The sequence below is a fragment of the Setaria italica genome, chromosome V (assembly GCF_000263155.2).
Source record: "Setaria italica strain Yugu1 chromosome V, Setaria_italica_v2.0, whole genome shotgun sequence".
NCBI classification, from domain to species: Eukaryota; Viridiplantae; Streptophyta; class Magnoliopsida; order Poales; family Poaceae; genus Setaria; species Setaria italica.
The window spans coordinates 3,524,723-3,542,686 of record NC_028454.1 but is presented as its reverse complement, the minus strand read 5'-3'; the positions used below and the strand labels follow the sequence as shown (position 1 = coordinate 3,542,686).

General features: G+C 45.8%; 3 protein-coding genes across 3 annotated transcripts; 1 reads left to right on the top strand and 2 right to left on the bottom strand.

The window, feature by feature from the left end:
• Positions 1–3,072: 3,072 nt before the first annotated feature.
• On the top strand, positions 3,073–7,180 carry LOC101768957 (F-box protein At2g26850). Its single transcript, XM_004967611.3, has 5 exons — positions 3,073–4,497; positions 4,839–4,918; positions 5,079–5,257; positions 5,417–5,491; positions 6,617–7,180. Exons 1-5 carry the CDS (start codon positions 3,802–3,804, stop codon positions 6,802–6,804), a joined length of 1,218 nt encoding a protein of 405 aa, XP_004967668.1. The 5' UTR covers positions 3,073–3,801; the 3' UTR covers positions 6,805–7,180.
• A 1,100-nt stretch (positions 7,181–8,280) lies between these two features.
• LOC101755858 lies at positions 8,281–13,350 on the bottom strand. The gene is made up of 7 exons (XM_022826288.1): positions 13,044–13,350; positions 11,162–11,562; positions 10,268–10,453; positions 9,339–9,617; positions 9,112–9,222; positions 8,927–9,009; positions 8,281–8,814 (listed from the first exon to the last, which is right to left on the bottom strand). Exons 1-7 carry the CDS (start codon positions 13,348–13,350, stop codon positions 8,634–8,636), a joined length of 1,548 nt encoding a protein of 515 aa, XP_022682023.1. The 3' UTR covers positions 8,281–8,633.
• LOC101768144 (cyclin-B1-3) lies at positions 13,247–17,089 on the bottom strand. Its single transcript, XM_012846314.2, has 7 exons — positions 16,859–17,089; positions 15,443–15,882; positions 15,221–15,349; positions 14,819–15,070; positions 14,556–14,720; positions 14,283–14,461; positions 13,247–13,675 (listed from the first exon to the last, which is right to left on the bottom strand). The coding sequence occupies exons 1-7, from the start codon at positions 16,920–16,922 to the stop codon at positions 13,537–13,539; spliced, it is 1,368 nt and encodes a 455-aa protein (XP_012701768.1). The 5' UTR covers positions 16,923–17,089; the 3' UTR covers positions 13,247–13,536.
• Positions 17,090–17,964: the final 875 nt, after the last annotated feature.

Below are 17,964 nucleotides of genomic sequence, written 5' to 3'. Positions count from 1 at the left end.
TTATGTATCTAGGCATAGTGTGTGTATATACACACACGTACATAGTTAAATTTATCAATCTAGCTAGAAAAGTCAACATGACCTAGAGCTATGCCGAATCTACATTTCGACCATTTGACTGTAATTTCCTACTTATATTCATGCTTGATGGTATTTTGATGTTGTGGATTTATGGTATAGTGTAGTAGGGGCGCTCTTTACTCTTCATCAGCATCAATCATTTGAGGTTAGAATGTTTGACTGCGTTCATTCTAGCTAGATCGAATAACTAGACATTGTAGTAGTGGATGGTGATGGATAAAAATTAAAGCCCTACGAAACGATGCTGTCAACTTGCGTAACTTTAATGCTACGTAGTACTACTACCCATAACCCTAATAAGATATGCGCATTCGCTTTCCTTTTGTCGTAACCGGGGAGCTGATGGGCATGGCCAAATCAAGAACGCATCTTAGGTTCCTTAATTAGTCGGAGTATACCCAATAATAAACTGCTCAGCTTTTGGTTAATCATCCTTTAACCGACACGTCAATTATACAATTCTACTTCCCCCACTACTGGGACTGCTGCCTCTCACCATCAGGTCTTCAGCACCCACGTGGGCCCACTTGTCTAGGGCATTCGACAAGTAGAAATTTTTCACTCTAAAAAAAAGCCATGGAAAATTTTCACCATCTAGAACCAATTTTATCAAATTATACTGTCTTCTTCCTCCGTCGCTTTCTTTCGCCACGCCTCAATCTTTCTACATCGTCTCCTTCCTTCGTGTCATTTCCACCACTAATTGGATAGCCACGTTCGTCTTTTGGTCTCCTCAACCTCCTCCTTTTGCATGTTTCTTGCTAGTTTGTGTGTGAGACTCCCACGTAGCCTCATCATCTCGTAGTGCCGACCTCCCCCTTAACTTCTATACTTGGGTGTGAGAAAATCTAACTTAAACCTCCATGTACCTACGTGTCAATGCCATCCGGTCTCCCTTCCGGCTGTTATGTAATCGTTATCTTTGTATAATCGAACATCAATAATGTACATCATACATATATAGACATGGTATGCTAGGATGGTATGTTAGGGTGTGTTTGGTCGCTTGTATTATTTGGTTCATGTATGAAATGGTTCAAAATAATAGTGATCTTTTTGCTTGGTTGGGTGGATTGTATCAATCATTAGTACGAAGCCATCCACTTATTCTACAAACAAATTAGTTGAACCGTACTATTCCGAATCATCATCTATACATGCATATCATGTGGTACATGCAACCAAACACACCTTAGTGACGAGCACCATGCATGTATGCCTTAATTTAGCTTTTCTATATATTAGCAGTGACACAAGTGAGAAATTTAAAAATTTAGAAGCAGCATATATGAGTACTTTGGTATTTTTATAAAGACAAAGTAGCTGCTTTTTTTTACCCAAAAAAAGCAGCTAATTTAGATTACCATATTTTGCAAAAAAGGAACTTAAATGCATATGTACGTGTCACTTTAGGTTATTCTTAATAATGGTGGAGGTGAGTAGTTTAGTATTTTAGATGCAAATTTAGAAATTTATTTTATATTATTTTTCATAATAATATATGTTGCTATTTTTCATAAAGATTAGTTCTAATCTTTATAAAAATTGATGGGCGCACGATATGGGTAGATGTTTCTGATTTTTTTTATAATGACAAATATGGATAATTTATATATAGATCTAGGGCTACTTTAGACTATTTTCATGTCATTAATTTTTTAGAGAAAAAAGAAATAGATCTAATGGCTATTATCACTTATGATGATTGGAATCTACCAAATTGATGGACGGATGAGATGGGTGGATGTTTCTGAATTTTTAAATTTTTTATTTTTATCTATTTCAGTAGCAATTATTTATGAGAATTAATATGTAGCCTCGAAAAGAGTCTTCAATTACTCCCCCTCCCTTCAATGTTTTGCCTCTTGTTATAAAAAATTAGCACCGTCAACACCAGAATGGGCCCACTTTGCCTACTAGGACATCCAGGAAGTAGGAGCCAAGTAGCATGCCTTGCTTGCTTCACTTTGATGTGTTACCACGTCTCTTTTGCCAAATTATTTTTTGAAAAAAAGACTCTTTTGCCAAATTGTGTAGAAAATAGTTCCTGTGCAGTTGCTATTGACCTATTGCGACTAGGTTCTCAAAAAATGTACTTATACCTATATGATACGAGTACATAGGGAACCAAAGTTATTGCAAATTAAATATACCTAGCCTACAAATTATGGCACGTTTAACATCTAGCATGGTAAGTTGGCACGACACAGAATATATCCTAAGTTCGTATTTCAGTTCTCACCTTCTTCTTGCCCAAACATGTATGGACTTTAAAAGAGAAATTTTCACCCAACTAGTCACTTACAAAACTGCTATCTTTTTCCATCCTTCTCTTTTGTCACGTCTTATCTTTTTCCTTTGCATCCCTCGTAGCATTCATCTTGCTTCCACTACTAGTAACCATCAACATTTTCACTGTCTTATATATATTCCTGCCGTTTCATCAAGACTACATTCTATTTGTATGTTCTTAAGAAACTTTGCCCAACTTTTAAGCATCATGTGCAATTTGACTAACCATCTCCTCTGAACACGCCCCCATTGCACATGCTCACATTGTCTGTTTTGTGAAAATTCTATTTTGGATATAAAACCTTGTCGTAGTGGTTGACGTGTTATTTCGTATTGATGATGTTGTCGTTGATGGTTCCTATAGCGAGCAAATAAGCAAGCAATGTCTTTCTAGAGTTATAGTTACCTCTAAAATCTCCTATAAAAGATCTAATTTTCCTCATATATTTGTTCACTAAATTTAGCCATGAATCCGTTGGACGCCATCCCACCTCACTCCAGCCCAACCCTGTATGATTGGTCCTAAACGAGCGCAAGAGAACCCATGGCTCCCAATTATTGCCGCTCGACGGCTCCTAAATCCCCGGCCCCAAAAAATAAACAGGAAAAAAAACGATAGCAAAACAAGCGGCATGAAACCAAAGTCGCTACAAACAAGGAGAGCGGCAAGAAATTAAAAGCACCTCCAATCTACGCCCATAAATACTCTCCTCCTCCACTTGCAATTTTCCCTAGCCCATTTTCTTCCGTCTTCGTCTTCGCACCAAGCCTTCTTGGAAGCGAGAGAGGAGGGGAGGGAGGAGAGGGAGGCATCGGTGAGCTCGGGAAGGCCCCACCCTTCCCCCGATCACTCACCAACGCTCCCCTCTCACCAACTCTCTCTCTTATCTCCTTCCAAGATCCCACCCTTTTTTTTTTGTCCCACCCATTCTTGCTAGGATCATTCCTTGATCTTTCGCTCGCTCCAATACGCCCATTTCCAGCTCCGGAGATCCCATCTCGGGCGCCTCCTGCGGTTTTCCAAGCTCAAAGACGCCCAATTCAGCTCGAATTTGAGCTGTTTTTGGCCGCTGAGCTCGAATCAATCCAAGAACAAGCGGCTCGGCAACAAGTGTCCTTGGCTCCCCCGATCCCCGGGCTTCGATTCGGTCGAATCCGGCCTAATTTTATTGTTTTTTGTTCTCCCGCCGCGCTTTTCTTTTCTCCTTCCTGTCGCAAAGTGGGTTCCATCGCGTCACCCGCACGGCTCTTCCTCCGATCGGGCGGCGAAAGAAAGCGGCACAAAAGGGATAAAAGGCGAGTTCTTGATGCGGTTTTGGTCGTAGCAGCAACAGCAACCCCACTGCTTGTGGCTCCGCCTGCTGTTTATCCACTCGGAGCAGCGGGCGCCCCGGCAGCGGCAGCGCGCTTCTCCGCCGGCGCGTGCTGATGCTTGCCCTGCTCACCGCCTTCGTCGTCGCCTGCCTGCTCTTCCTGTCCAAGCCATGCGCGCGTGACATGAGACTGTGCCTAGCCTCCCTGTGCCAGCAACTCGCGCTCTCGCTGCTCGGGTTCCTGGCCGGCCTCCGCCTAATCGGCGGCGTCGCGGCAGCGTCCGCGGCCTCGGAGACCATGCCGCTCATGCCTTCTTTCAAGAGGAAGCGGGCGGTGGCAACGGTGGAGAATGTGGAGGCGGCCGGCGGCGGCGGCGGCGAGCCATCGGTGCTCGACCTGCCCGAGCTCGCCATCGATTGCATTCTCGAGAGGCTGCCGCCGGCGGAGCTGCGGAACATGGCCGCCGTCTGCCGCTCCATGCGGGAGCGCTGCCGCGGCGACCACCTCTGGGAGCGCCACATGTCGGAGAAGTGGGGCCGCGTCCTGGGGCACGCCGCCAGGGACGAGTGGAGGGCCCACCTGGCGTCCGCCAGCGAGTCCGGCGGCGCGGGCTCCGCCACGGGCGGCGGCGGTAAGCGCCGGAGGTGGCTTGCCGCGCTGTCCTGCGTCTGCCCGGTGGTGTCCTGGATGCGGCCCAAGGCCGACGGCGCCAAGTCGTCCGGCCCTGTGCTGGATGATTCCATCATGTCGTGGTATCTGTCCATGGAGAGTGGCAAGTTCTGGTTTCCGGCTCAGGTTTACAACCGCGAGGTATCATCCCATGTCTTGTCAGTTACAAGCAGTTTCATTATTGCAAAGCATCCTAATTAGTACTCTTTATTAGTGCTCACTAGTTGCTGACCAGTTAATGTTGAATCGCCAGAAATAACTTGTAGAGAAATGTTTAGGTCTTAATTTGGTTGAATAGATTTGCTTCTTAGGGTCCAGCTGAGCTGAATCTAGCTAGATGGCTTCATCGATCTGCAATGCTTACATTAATTTCCCCTTTTGAGGCCTGTTACATGCTATGCTGGCTTACATATGCGTTTATTTTTTTACTATTCCGTCATGTTTGTTGAAGCAAATCCTGAAGCTTCCTTTCTGTTTTGCAGCATGGACATGTTGGGTTCATGATGTCATGCTATGATGCAGAGCTCAGCTATGATTTCCATACCGACACATTCCGTGCAAGGTATTGATAAGTTTTCTGTTTCTTTCCCTTGATGGTTGAAAAAATTGTGTTTATATTCTGATGATAGTCTGATGAACACATAGAAGCAAGATAATCTTTACCCACTGAAAAATTGTTCATTCAAATTGCCTCCCTGACTTCTAAAATATTGATGTGCCAGGTATCCACCACACGGGCGGCGAACTGTGGTCTTGGAGGATGGAGTGCAATGGGACAGGGTCAGGGCACCGCCTGTCGACACTCTTGCACATGATCTACATGCCTCAGACTGCCTACATGAACTGCGGCCTGGCGACCACATTGAGATTCAGTGGAGAAGGAACAAAGAATTCCCATATGGTATGTTCCCGAGCACCCAACAACGGAATGCTTGCTTTAGGCTGTGCCAGTGGAATCATTAAACACTGCCACATGGCATATGATAATCTTATCTGATAGTGGCGAGGAGTATTTTACCAGTGGATAGTGTGTTCATTCATGCATTTCTATGTTTGGCAGGCTGGTGGTATGGAGTTGTTGGCCACTTGGAGTCATGTGATGGAAATGAACACTTTTGTCGGTGTCATCTTAGTGGTGAGAATATCTTTAAGCAAAATAGCTAATTTATTAATAACTTGACTAATAATTACAAAAGTTGTTGCATGCACATCTGCTGTTGATAGCCATGAGCATGCCTGCAAAGTCTAAAGAACATTATTTAAAACAACATCATGGCCTCAGACTCATTTTACAAGTTCATTTTAGAAAAGCAAAATGGTCAATTAAGATATGTAATATATGTTTGACCTTAATTTTGCTATAAAGGTTGTACACTATGTGTATTCCTATTAAATAAACAAGACTACCGTTTTTAATATGATTGTGAAGACAGCTTGCTTTAGATATGTATGCACATATTCCATTCTGTGACAAATAATCTATTTAGGCACTAAACTTTCATTTGTTCGTTTAAAAGTTGCTTTATCCATAGGTTAGCATCACATGTTCTGAAGTCTGAATAAAATCTAGTGTTAGACTCGTAGGGATGTTTCTGGTAAAGAATCACAATCTTTGCAGCTACAATAAATGGGATATCAAATTCTTGTGGTTGATCCATTTCTTTTATATGAGTCCAAAATATGTGTTGTTTTGAAATAATCGAACTCAAATATCCTGTTACCATGCATTTTGCACGAATTGGATACCACTTGAGATTATTCTTAGGCCTGGTTTGGTTCACTGACTTAAATTTAAGCACCCGTCACATCGAATGTTTAGATACTAATTAGGAGTATTAAACGTAGACTATTTACAAAACCGATTACATAAGTGGAGGCTAAACGGCGAGACGAATCTATTAAGCCTAATTAGTCCATGATTTGACAATGTGTTGCTACTCTAAACATTTGCTAATGATGAATTAATTAGGTTTAATAGATTCGTCTCGCCGTTTAGCCTCCACTTGTGTCATGGGTTTTGTAAATAGTCTACATTTAATACCCCTAATTAGTATCTAAATATTCAATGTGACACGTGCTAAAAATAAGCAAAAGGAACCAAACGCCACCTTAGTAACAAAAGACTGCTACTTTCCTATACTGCTACTTTTAAGTAACACAACTTTTGTTTATCTTGCATGGATTGTAGTAATTCATTCTAGGCCTTTGTTCTTTTCTATACTGCTACTTTTAAGTAACACAACTCTTCTTTATGTTGCAGATACCGTTCTGCTGGAGTTCAATCAATACACACCCGGCTCAAGATGGAGGCAAGCATTGGTGAACCGGAAGGACCACAGGGAAGAGGGCAACGAGGGTGACGGGTTCTACGGTGGGATAAGGAAGCTCCGCAGCAAGGATGACATCTCCAAGTGGAGGCAGCTGTGGCCAACAGACATCCTGGAGTAGGGAAGAAGAGACTATTTCGCCATTGTCATCACCATTCATCAGATTTCTCAATTGACACACCTTCCATTGACCATTGCTATGCTCTGTCGACGGCCAATTCCTCTGTCGTGCTGTTGTACACGGGTTAGAGCATGAGGTGACAAACAGATCTGGTAGCTGGACACGGGTGTAAACTTGATCATTAGGCATAAACGGCATAGACTGCTTCCTATTCATGGGGCTGTAAGCCTTGTAACGAGCCTGCAGCCAGTGTGTGTAACTGCGGTCTGCGCCTTTTGCCTGCTGTTGTAGCTGTAGAGCAGAAAGATCAACTGTAAATTACATTTTTAGATCAAATTCATGACAAATTGTTATACTGTGGCTCGCAAGTTGCCTTTTCGGCGTATTCTTGAATCTTCGCTGGGCCTGAACGATTCTAATGGTTGTTCTGGTTGCCATGGGTGGAACATTTTGGGGCCTTGTCTGATGTCTCCTCTTCAACCACCTGGGATCTTTCCAGCTATAAATATCTGTGGTACAGATGAATTTGAACTGGAGCCATTTGGGGGAGCAATGCTCTTCTGTTGTTTCTTAAAGAAAATTCTGATCTGAATATCTGATGGAATGAGGCGAGGGAGCAGCAGAAGAACAGTTAAGAGGGAGCAACGGTTTTCAGGAAAACGGTTACTGGAAGAAGCTGCTTCTAGTTCTAGAGAGGCTAACCGTAAAATCCGTAGCTAATCGTCAAAATGTCTTATGGGCCTGAGAGTAACTTGCTGGGCCGGCTTACGCATGTGGCCCAGAAAGAAAGAGATATGCTGCTGTTCACATCACATCTTTGTCCTGCTCACTCACCTGGCCTCCTGGCTTGTCCTAATCAAACCCATGCTGCCCTCCTTATAAAAAAACACCCATGCTGCCCCATCAAAAAAATATATTTCTATCTGAATAGTTTAATTTATTCATTTAACCTCTTTATAATAAAAATAGGTTGCTGTCTGAATATTTAAACTAGCTACAGCCCTCCCAATCAAATTTGTCTTTTCTATTTCTTTCTCGTGGTTGAGTTGTTAACTTCAAATCTAAACCTATATTATTAGAAAAAATATATGCGATTTTTGCATGATTATTTTTCATGCATCTTCATACCTCTAAGATCATATACTACTAATCCAAGAAAATAACCAAGAAAAGATCGGATATGTGTTTATATAGGGTATAGCATATAATCTATCACCTCACAAAAATTTGAACATAAAATTCAACTTGCACGAGGAGACAGAGACAATTTTACCAAGAATATATTAAACCAGTTTAAATAGCTTGGATGGAAAACGAGACAAAAAAGTTTTATACGGAAGTAGTTAAATGGACCGACCTATCAACTGTCGAATTCCTTTAAAGATTTGTGCTAAAGTTGGACCCTCTCGTCTACAAAAGCTCTCCGAACTTACAAGGTCAATTCAAAACTCAAAAGTACAGTGGCATGCACACGAATTGAGCCTTGAATCACCTGAACCTTCGTTAAACACACAGGAAACAAGACGAGGGACCGGGGCATACAATAAGTATTGCAGTGCATTTTAAACAAATGTCGCTAGTGTTTTACTGTCAGAATCGGGCATGGGATCCAGACAACCACACATACAAACGGTAAAGAACGGCGGCTAGCTATAGCTAGTTACGTATGATCTTCCTCTGATCGTAATCTCTGATGAATAATTAGGGGGGAAAAAAGATGTCGCAGCAGTGTGTACAAATCTCTGCATCTAGCAAGCTATTGCAGCTTTCGCAAACATGGCCATCGTAGCAGCTGGGAAAAGGATCAACCAGTCTGCCAGTCTCTCCTCCTACGCCGTCGCCGTCCAGCCGGTCGTGGACTGTGCCTCCGCCCCTGAGCCGCCGCCGTCGAAGCAGCTGCCGTGGTCCTGGAGAGGAGCGGGGCTCGGCGGCCTCATCGTCAGGTCCGCCACCGTCCTGTCGATCGCGTTCGTCGCGCGCTCCGGGCAACAATCCGCTGCTGCCGGGATCCTGTGGGTTTCAGCCGAACAGTTAGGTCTCAGGTGTCAGGATATCAGGGAAGGAGCAGTTAACCATGATCAGATTCAGATCGAGAAAAGACATGATCAGGAATGTGTTGTACCTGGAGCCGCACCTGGCATTCGATGAGGTTTCAGCCATCCTGAAGAAGGCGTCCCGGAAGCAGATCCGCGTCTTCTTGGTCAGCTTCAGAGCCAAACACATTTCGCAGTTTCAGACAAGCACGTAGAGATGCAAAATTTACAGGGTAAACAGTTACTCTCGTGCCTCCTCACTGAACGAACGTACCTGGAACACCACGTCCTCGAGTTCCTCAAGCACCAGCGACTCGAAATTGAAGCCCCCCGCGCTCTCGTCATCAGCGAACGATCTGCTCCTCTTCACCGTGCCCATCCCATCCTGCGAAATTCATTCAGAGCTCATTAGGTTCCTTAAAAAAGAGATATTCAGAGCTCATCAGCGCAACCTGCTTTCAGCCAGTGTTGTAAACATGGTGCAATGGGCGTCACTCTCACCTTATCCATGGACAGGGTATCTGCTAGCATCTCCTCGCTGCCGTTGGGCTCCGCGTTCTGCAGGTCGTGGCTGAACAGAGGGAAGCCGCAGGTGTCCATGGCGTCCACCCCGTCCCGTTCCAGCTTCACCTCCCCATCCCCCGACGAACTACCGGTGAGCACGCCGCTGAGCATGTCCTCGTAGGACAGGAGCCGGTGCATGGAGTCCGGGAACATGTCCAGTGCCTCGAACGGGGCGTCCATCCGCCGCATCTCCTCGTCTGAAAACTGGCTCCTGCGATGCGTTCATGGCAGCACGGGGGATCAGCCAGAGTCATGTCACTGTCACTGATGATGAACATACGGGAAAATGCAAAAGTAAATGATGAGATCAAGGGGGAGAATGTTAGATTGATCTCTTTCCCGATTGGCCCAAAGGCCAATCAGGACCTTGATCTGCGCCCTGATCGGGGGCGCTTACCCTATCAATGGGTAGTGGGCCCCTGTCGCGCTGCGCTATATAAACAGGGTGGGGGGACCCGGCTCGGCTCACGAGGTTCGCCGCAGCCAGCCGCCCCCACCAACACACCTACCGATCTAGGTTGCGCAGCAGCGGCGGGAAGCGCCACTGCCACTTCACCGGTGACCGGACTACACTGCGCATCGCTGCCTTGCGCAGAACTACACCAACCGAACCCGCGATGGCCAGCAGCTCCGCTGCTCCCACCCCTAGGGGTGAAGGTACCCCAATTCCCCCTCTCTCACACTAGGCACTCACCAGGAACTCCTAGTCTCTCATGTCTCTCTCTCGAACCCGACTAGATGTGCTCTAGTGATCCTAGGCTAGGGCATAACATTGGTATCAGACACCTCCTAGAAGCTATTCTAGATCGGGAAAAGCAGTAGATCGAGAAAAGAATGACGATCGGAAAAGAAACCGAAAAAGAAACCGAACCCTCCTCTGAAGGCGCGGCGCCGCTTCCATGCGTTTCTGGGTACGCGGCGGCTGCGTCGTGATCGTCGGAGGAGGTGAAGCTCCACAGCGACCAGCCGGCGCTCTGGTTCTCGAGGAACTCGTCGCCAGCCGACAGCGCGGCTCCACTCTGCGGCAGCGGATACCACGCCATGGTGCTCATCTGGAGGAGAGAAAATAAAGTTCAGTGAGCGGGGAAGCCTATAAAATTTTGACGGCATTTAGGCGTTGTTCTGAACAAAAAGACGGACAGCACAAATAGCGAAGTAGAAATTGGAGACATTGCTGTTCAGCAGTGCGTGATGGGGAAGCAGGAAATGCTCAAGTTTAGCGGAGCAGATGGAACATCAGCACAGCAAAGCACCTTGCATCTTGCAAACCTGTGGTATCCATTACAATTTGCGGCTCCTAGTTGGGGGATCAGAATAAGCAAGATCAAGACTACGATAGCAGCTGAGTACTTTACATCAATCAGATCACCCTCCTCCCGTTTTCAGCAAGCACACAGGAGATCAAAATCGAGATCAATAGAGCCGCAAACTAAGCCGGAGTTGCTCACTCAACCTTCATAAGATCTCCTCGTGTAAATTAAAACACATACTCCATAAAAGGATCACTTTTTCAGTAACAATCAAGCGCGTTCTTTCTTTTTCCAGCGATGATCTTGCTTAAACGTCAGAAACTAGTGTGCGGCACACAAGAACACGGACTTTTTTTTTCACTTGGCAAAAAAAAATTGCATAAAAAAGAGGGACAAAAGAACGGTTTCAAAGAAGGATCGAGCAGCCTTGGAGGAAGAGGAATCCCACGGAAGCAGAGAGCACGAAACCACCCATGAACAAGCAAGCGAATTCGGGCAAACAAAACTTACGCAGCAGCTCGCGCAGGCAACTGGATCCTCGTACGCGGTTCCCGGCGGCTCCGAGAAGCCCGGAATCCTGCAGCCGCCGCCGCAGCTCAACTGGTGTGGCCGCGGGAGGAGGAAGGAAGAGGAAGCAGAGGACAGAGGAGACCTGAGAGCGCAGAGAACATGCGGAGAAGATGCGCCTCTCCTCTCCCGGGAGTACTTAAACCACCCTACCCCACGTCTCGTGCGTGGGCCCGGGGAGCGCGCGGCCCACCTGCCATTGACCCCGGGCGGGCCCCGCGAGGTCGGCCGGGCGAGCTGCGCGTGAGCCAGGCGGGCTGAGACGAGAGGTTTCCGTCCCCTCCTCCTCGGTCGACATGGAGAGAGAGAGAGAGGGGAGGAAAGGAGAGGAGGTGATCGTGTGGCTGCGAGGCCCTCTCGCCGGCTGGTGGCCAGCGTTATCTAAATCTCGGCCGCGGCGTCGCCACGTCGGCAGGGCCCCGGACCCTTTCCCGGAACGGCCCTGGGCATTCGGGCCCCACTCCTCGCCTCCCGCGACGGGACCCGCCGCCGCGTGCCGCCTGTCGACAGGGTTGTGGTGCCCCCCTCCAACCTCCGCCCGGGCGCTGATAGTGATCGCATCCTTTGCCGGCCCGCCTGGCCTGGCCGTGATCGAATCAGTGGCTGTGGTTTTTTGCTTAATTTTTTCTTGCTGCCGCGAGTCCGCGACCGAGTCGTGAACGGTTCGCTTTGTCTGGTGTCGCGTGCTCGCTCGGCACGGTTGGATCCATCGACGTGGTGGTGACATGCGTTGGATTGGAGAGGGTCCTGCCAGGGGTATTGGCGTGCAAAATGCCATGTTTGCCCGTTCTTAGGAGTGCTTTCGAGTCAGTTGTACTCATAAGACGAAATGAGGTATAAAACTTGTCTTTTAGCTTCGATGGATCTTGTCATATAAAAATCCTGATACTTGACACCACTTGTACTCCCAACTCTCCAAAGTTTAGTTTTTTTATTTATAAATATTATTATACATCTAGATACAGTGTATATCTAGGTGCATAATAATCAGTATATCTAAATTCATAATAATATTTATAAATTAAAAAAATTAAAATAGCCTGCAATTTGGAACGAAGGGAGTAGTAGCTTCAACATAGCAGACAGGACTACATGAGGTGGATTGAAGCTCTCTTTGTTTGAACTCCTAAACATTTTCTTAGTGTGAAAAGTCAGCGAATTTCTTGCGCAGTTTTCAAAAAAATTGATATAAAAAATAAGTTATATGAAAAGCTGAAAAGCTCAGTCTTTTGAAATTTTCATAGTTTTCTAAGCTTATAAAGTTAAAAACATGCTATAAAAACTAAATTTTTGTTCCTTTCTAGAACCAAAACAGTTTTTCAAAAAATACTCCCAAAACTGTAGCTCAAACAAACATGCCATCGGAGCAGCCATATAGAAAAGTCTTATCTTCATTTTCTTCTTCCTCATCCGTTCTTCTTCGTCCATGGCCCTGACTAAAATTTGTAGAGAGATTTTTGGGGCTCCATGCCATCACAAACTGTAAAAGGAGTATTATGTGTAGTGAGAAAGTTTTCTTTCTTTGTGAGATGATGATGATTTGTGAGAAGAGAATCATGACTTCTCTTACGGAATTCCTGACTGTTACAACCAGCAGCCCACGATCCGACGGCCCAGGCGTAATAAAACGACAGCCCGTGCCGTGTCGCCGAGAGAGAGGAGGAGACAGGCGCTGGCCCTTCCGAATACAGGCGACGGCCCATATGCCCCAGCAACGACGAACGGCGCTTGGGGCCCACAACTTGCCCTGATCTGCTTTTAATTCGCCCGCGCGATCACGCGTGACACACACACTAGAACCTCCTGTACTTTTGACGGCACCCACCCACACTGGGAGTCTGGGACGCAGTTGACGTCGACGTTGAAGGTGTTCCGCCGATGGAGACGACGGAGATAGCCCTGAGGACGTACGGCATGTTCCCGACGTGGATGCCGTCGGCGTCGGGTCTCAGCGCAGGTGAGCAGATGCCCAGGCAGCTGACGAGCACGAGCGAAGGAACAAAAAACCCATATGCATTTATGAGGATATCATCAAAAGTTGTCTCTCGGTGCATATGCTGTGAAAGTGCATCACAAATCACATCACAGGCTCCAAAAAGTTCCACTGACTGAGCCTTCAGCAAGCACCACATTTTCAACAAACGCTCTGCTTTAAGTATACTGATCAACACACGCTCTGCTTTAAGTAGCAAAGCCAAGAGAAGATGAAAACAGGGCCCAAACGAAATGGTACCATCGAAGCGATGATACAGCAGCAGCAAATAGCACCTCCCAAGAGAGAAGAGAAAATGAGCAGCAGCAGCGCAGGGAGCTTCGGCTCAGACCGACAGCAGCTTCTTGGCAGGCGAGCAGAGCGAGACGGCGCCGAGCTTGGGGCTGGAGTACTTCCTGTACACCGCCTTCTGCTTGCTCTCCGGCGCCAGGGCGTGGAAGCTCATCAGGCGCCTCGCGCAGTCCCTGCAGTGGGTTCATCATCCCAAACACACAAAGAATTAATCTCCCAGTAATGAGACGCCCAAAAGAAAGAACAGTACACTCCTACACTGTTAGAAATATTCAGTATGACTGACAAATGCAGAACTTCTAGTGAATCACTATAGAAGGAAACAGCATGGATCAACAAATCAAAAGTTGGTGACAGGGGCTGCTGGCTACGATAACAGATGCTCTTATTAGAGCTAGGGGGTTCACAAGAATTTGAAACAACTAATGAGCATCATATCTTCTAGTTTGAGCAATTCAGTTAAGAGCAATGGATTTGGTTGGCATGTCATAATCACAGTTCAAACTTCTGAGGCTACGCACAATCAACTCAACTTACTAATCTGATGATCAGATTTAGGATCAGATTTCCATGCCAATTTAAGTCATAAAGAGGACATAAAGCTAAAGGAACAGCAGACGTACGAAACATCGAACTATGAACTTAAAGGGATGTTCTCTACAATGAGCACCCATCAGTTAACAGTTAATGGCATGTCAGAATCAAGTTTTAGACTAGAATCTTATGGATCAAATTAGAATCAGATTTCAATGGCAAGTTCAAGTCATGAGGAGGACATACAGTAACTGTGGTTCAGTTAAGCCAGTGTGATACTCCAGAATATCAGTCCACAGTGGATTCATTTGAAGAGTACTTCTAGCAGCATAGACGGCAGCAGCTGCGGTCACTGATGGAGGGTAAATCAGCATCGTGTACTGGACCAATGCAAGCTCAGAGTAGAAGAATGCCATGTTTTCAAGCTGCAATGAAAATAGAAAAAAGGAATTGCTGATTACACGTCAATGTGCAAAGAAAATGTGGTGCTAAAGCATTACTAATGGTGGACAATTATACCTCTTTGTCACCCTTTGCCGCAGCAGCTTTCAGATACCGGACAATGAACATGTACATTGTTGGAACTGTCAAGTTCCAGTGGAGCTTGTCCAGGATGGCCTTCTCCTTGGTCAGAATCTGCTCTCTGGTGAAGGCATTGTCGCATAGGCACAGCAAATCCTCAACCTGTAAAGATCGTTGCTTTGTGTAAGTTAAACAAAGAATGGAACTAGCATGTCTGGAAGCATACAGACAGAGATAGCATCAATTGTGAAGAACCCTACCAGTGGAGCCCATATTTCCTCATACTTGCATGCTATCAGCATGGCACTTACGCCAACAAGCTGTAGCTCCTTTCTTGGCACATTCTCCATGGACAAGTACTGATCGATGATGTACACAGTCAAGTAAAGTGTCTCTGGCATTAGGATAAGCCTGTGCTGTACTTCAATGATCCAATCAATAACGATAGCTCTCATCCTCTCATTGATCTCGGCCTGCGAGCTCATGTAGCTGCTAAGAGGCAGGCAGGTGCCCTGAACAAGCAACAATGCATCAATTTAACAATGATCAGAAGTGGTCATATCAATGATCCAATCAATCAGCAATGCAGCAAGAAAACAACTGTTGCTTCTCAGTTTTCTTATAAAAGAAGTGAATGGGTACAAGGTAAAAACAAAGATCACCTCAGTACTCTTGTAGAATCTGTATATGTCCTCGACATATTCAACCATAGCCAGCTCATTGTGAGCATCAGCCGCATCAATGTCATATGCCTTCACCTTCTTCGGGCTGGAGATTATCCCATCAGAAGCCTGTGTTCAGATAAATAAAATACTCAGACATTCGTAGAATGAAAAGAAAGAAAGGAAATCCTTGATCTTAGAGAATTCAGGTTGTATTCATACCCTGCTGCAAGTTGTCAGAATATAAGTAAGGGTTGGTACCCTCCTTGCAACTCTCTGACCTCCTGAGACTTTGGCTTTCTTCTCCTTCTCAGAGTCTGAACTTATCACAATGACTTCGGGCTTCACTTTACTCCACTCCTTCAGCTTCACTGCTTTTCCATTCCTGTCAGGTGCAGCAACCAGTGGCTTCTGACGATTTGCAGGAGCAGGACGGCCGTTGATAAGATTGCCGATATCAGCAAGCGTTCGGCGGCTTCTTGCTGCTACATGAGGGACTGCTTTCCGACAGTTTTCAGCTGCTACAACGACTTGCTTCTGACGGTTTGCAAGGGCAGGCCGTCCATTCATAAGGTTTCCAACATCACCAAGTACCCTGTGGCTTCTTGCGACTGCTTGCTGTGGAACCGTTGGTATTGGCCTCCTGACAAGCCTGGCCGCATCTGATCAAGAAGAAGTTTTAAAAGACGAGCACAAGAAGAAGAAGTGAATTAGCAGAGAGCATTGTAGCACTAAAATTACACAAGCGATAAAGCAACACTTAACCATTATTATAGTGCCATGAAGTTACAATCTGAAGGAAAAGTATATAAAATGTTGCAAAAAGAAAACACTCGCTTTTCCTATTTACAACTATTCACCATCACCACAGCATCATCGACAGAAACAAGAGCTAAGATCCACACCCACTATATATGCTCATATCAAGATCACGGTGCAAAAGTCCTCTCCATTACAGTACTAATCAAGATTGAGATTTGCAAGGGCAGAAATAGCAATCAACAAGGGGGAAATTAGTATAAAGTATGTGATCCGAATTGTTGAAAAGATGCAATCTTTATTGCACAAACATGACAACAATCCTAACAAAGCTGCTCTGCAGGAAACCCGCAAGCTAGAATAACATGAGGTGTAATCGTGCCGAGGACCCTCGCGGCAGCTGGTATGTCAATTCAAGAACAATCCACCCGAAATAATTCAAGAAAAAAGACCAAATCTGGACCTTCTAATCGCGGATCAAGAAGCCCAATCCGTCAGGTAAAAGCAAAAAATCTTTTTCAAAAAAGGCGATCCCTTTACGGCGAAAGAAGAACAAGATCCCCAAACAGAACCATACACAAAGAACTGTATACCAGAGCAGCGATACGAGAGCATAATCTCCCAAGAACATCCACTCCTGAGACGTCGATCTCCTATGCTACGGCGACAAAGAAAGAACCCACGACTATTTCCATGCGCCAATCCAACCCAAACAAGAAATTCAAGAAACCTACGAGCGCAGCCGCATCCGAGACCCCATCCTGCTACCCCTATCCCAATCCCCCTACCATACTAGCCGAATCATCGAACCAACCAGCAAAAGAATCAACCGGACAAGACGGCGGAGCCGCCGGGGAATCGCGCCGTCGGGAAACTCACCTCCGATCTTTTGTTCCTGAGCGGGAACAGCGGCCGCCGGGCCCGCCTGCCTCTTGGACGCCATGACCGCCGTCCGCGAGGAGCGATCCAGCAACCCCCTTGCGCCTCCTCCTCCTCCTCCTCCTCCTCCTCCTCCTCCTCCTCCTCCTTCGAATCCTTCACTCCTCCCCCGTCTCCCCCCTCCTATCTCGCGTTCTCGAGGGCTCGTCGAATTCGAGGTGTGGCAGAGAAGGAAGCAGGAGGCGGCGTAGCTTTGTAGGCGTTGGGTTTTGGTTTTGGGGGCGGGGGGGATTTCTCCTGCCCACCCAACGGTCGAAATTTTATTAATGGAAACTGGTCCAGCGATGGCGCTCGGATCGGTGATCGACGGCTAGGGTTGGCTGCTCCGAATTTTTTAGCCGTTTGGATGGAGAAGGGGGCCGAACACGGATAAAATATTTTTGTCAATCTGCCTTCGATTTCTCATAGCCAATTCTTATGGAGAATAGTAGATATATACAATAAAAAACACGAGAATAGTAGATATATACAATAATTTAGTAGAACAAAATGCAAATGGAAAACGGAATATTTGAAAAATCAAGAAAATTATGGAGAATGTGGAAAAGAATTCATGTTACAAAATCCTTCGAAATCTCCATGGGATCAGCCCTTTTATCGTACTTTGGATTCCTTAATTAATGCTCCATTCACACTTTTTTTCTTGAAATTCGTCGGCATTTTTCTTCCATTATAAAATATTTTTTAAATATAATGAGCATGCCTTTTCACCAGTGTGCTCATTTTCTTTTGTCACAAAGGATAATGCTATACATCTGATGCCACGTCTCACACGGGGTTTCTTACGACCTGTGGGCCAGTAACATAACATTATGGTAGCATCAATATTTTTTTGAAACGATTATGATAGCATCAATAGTGCTAGTGCTAGTGCGAACACAGAACGAAAGTCCATTTGGCATGTAAAGCCGATTTATGGCTCCTACATCAAAACTTAAAATATTAGGAAAAGAAAGGTTTTACCCTCATTCTCTCTTCATCCATCGCATCGATTGGTCCATTCAGTCTCTGTCATGATCGCAGTTAAAACGGGAGTATCTTTATTT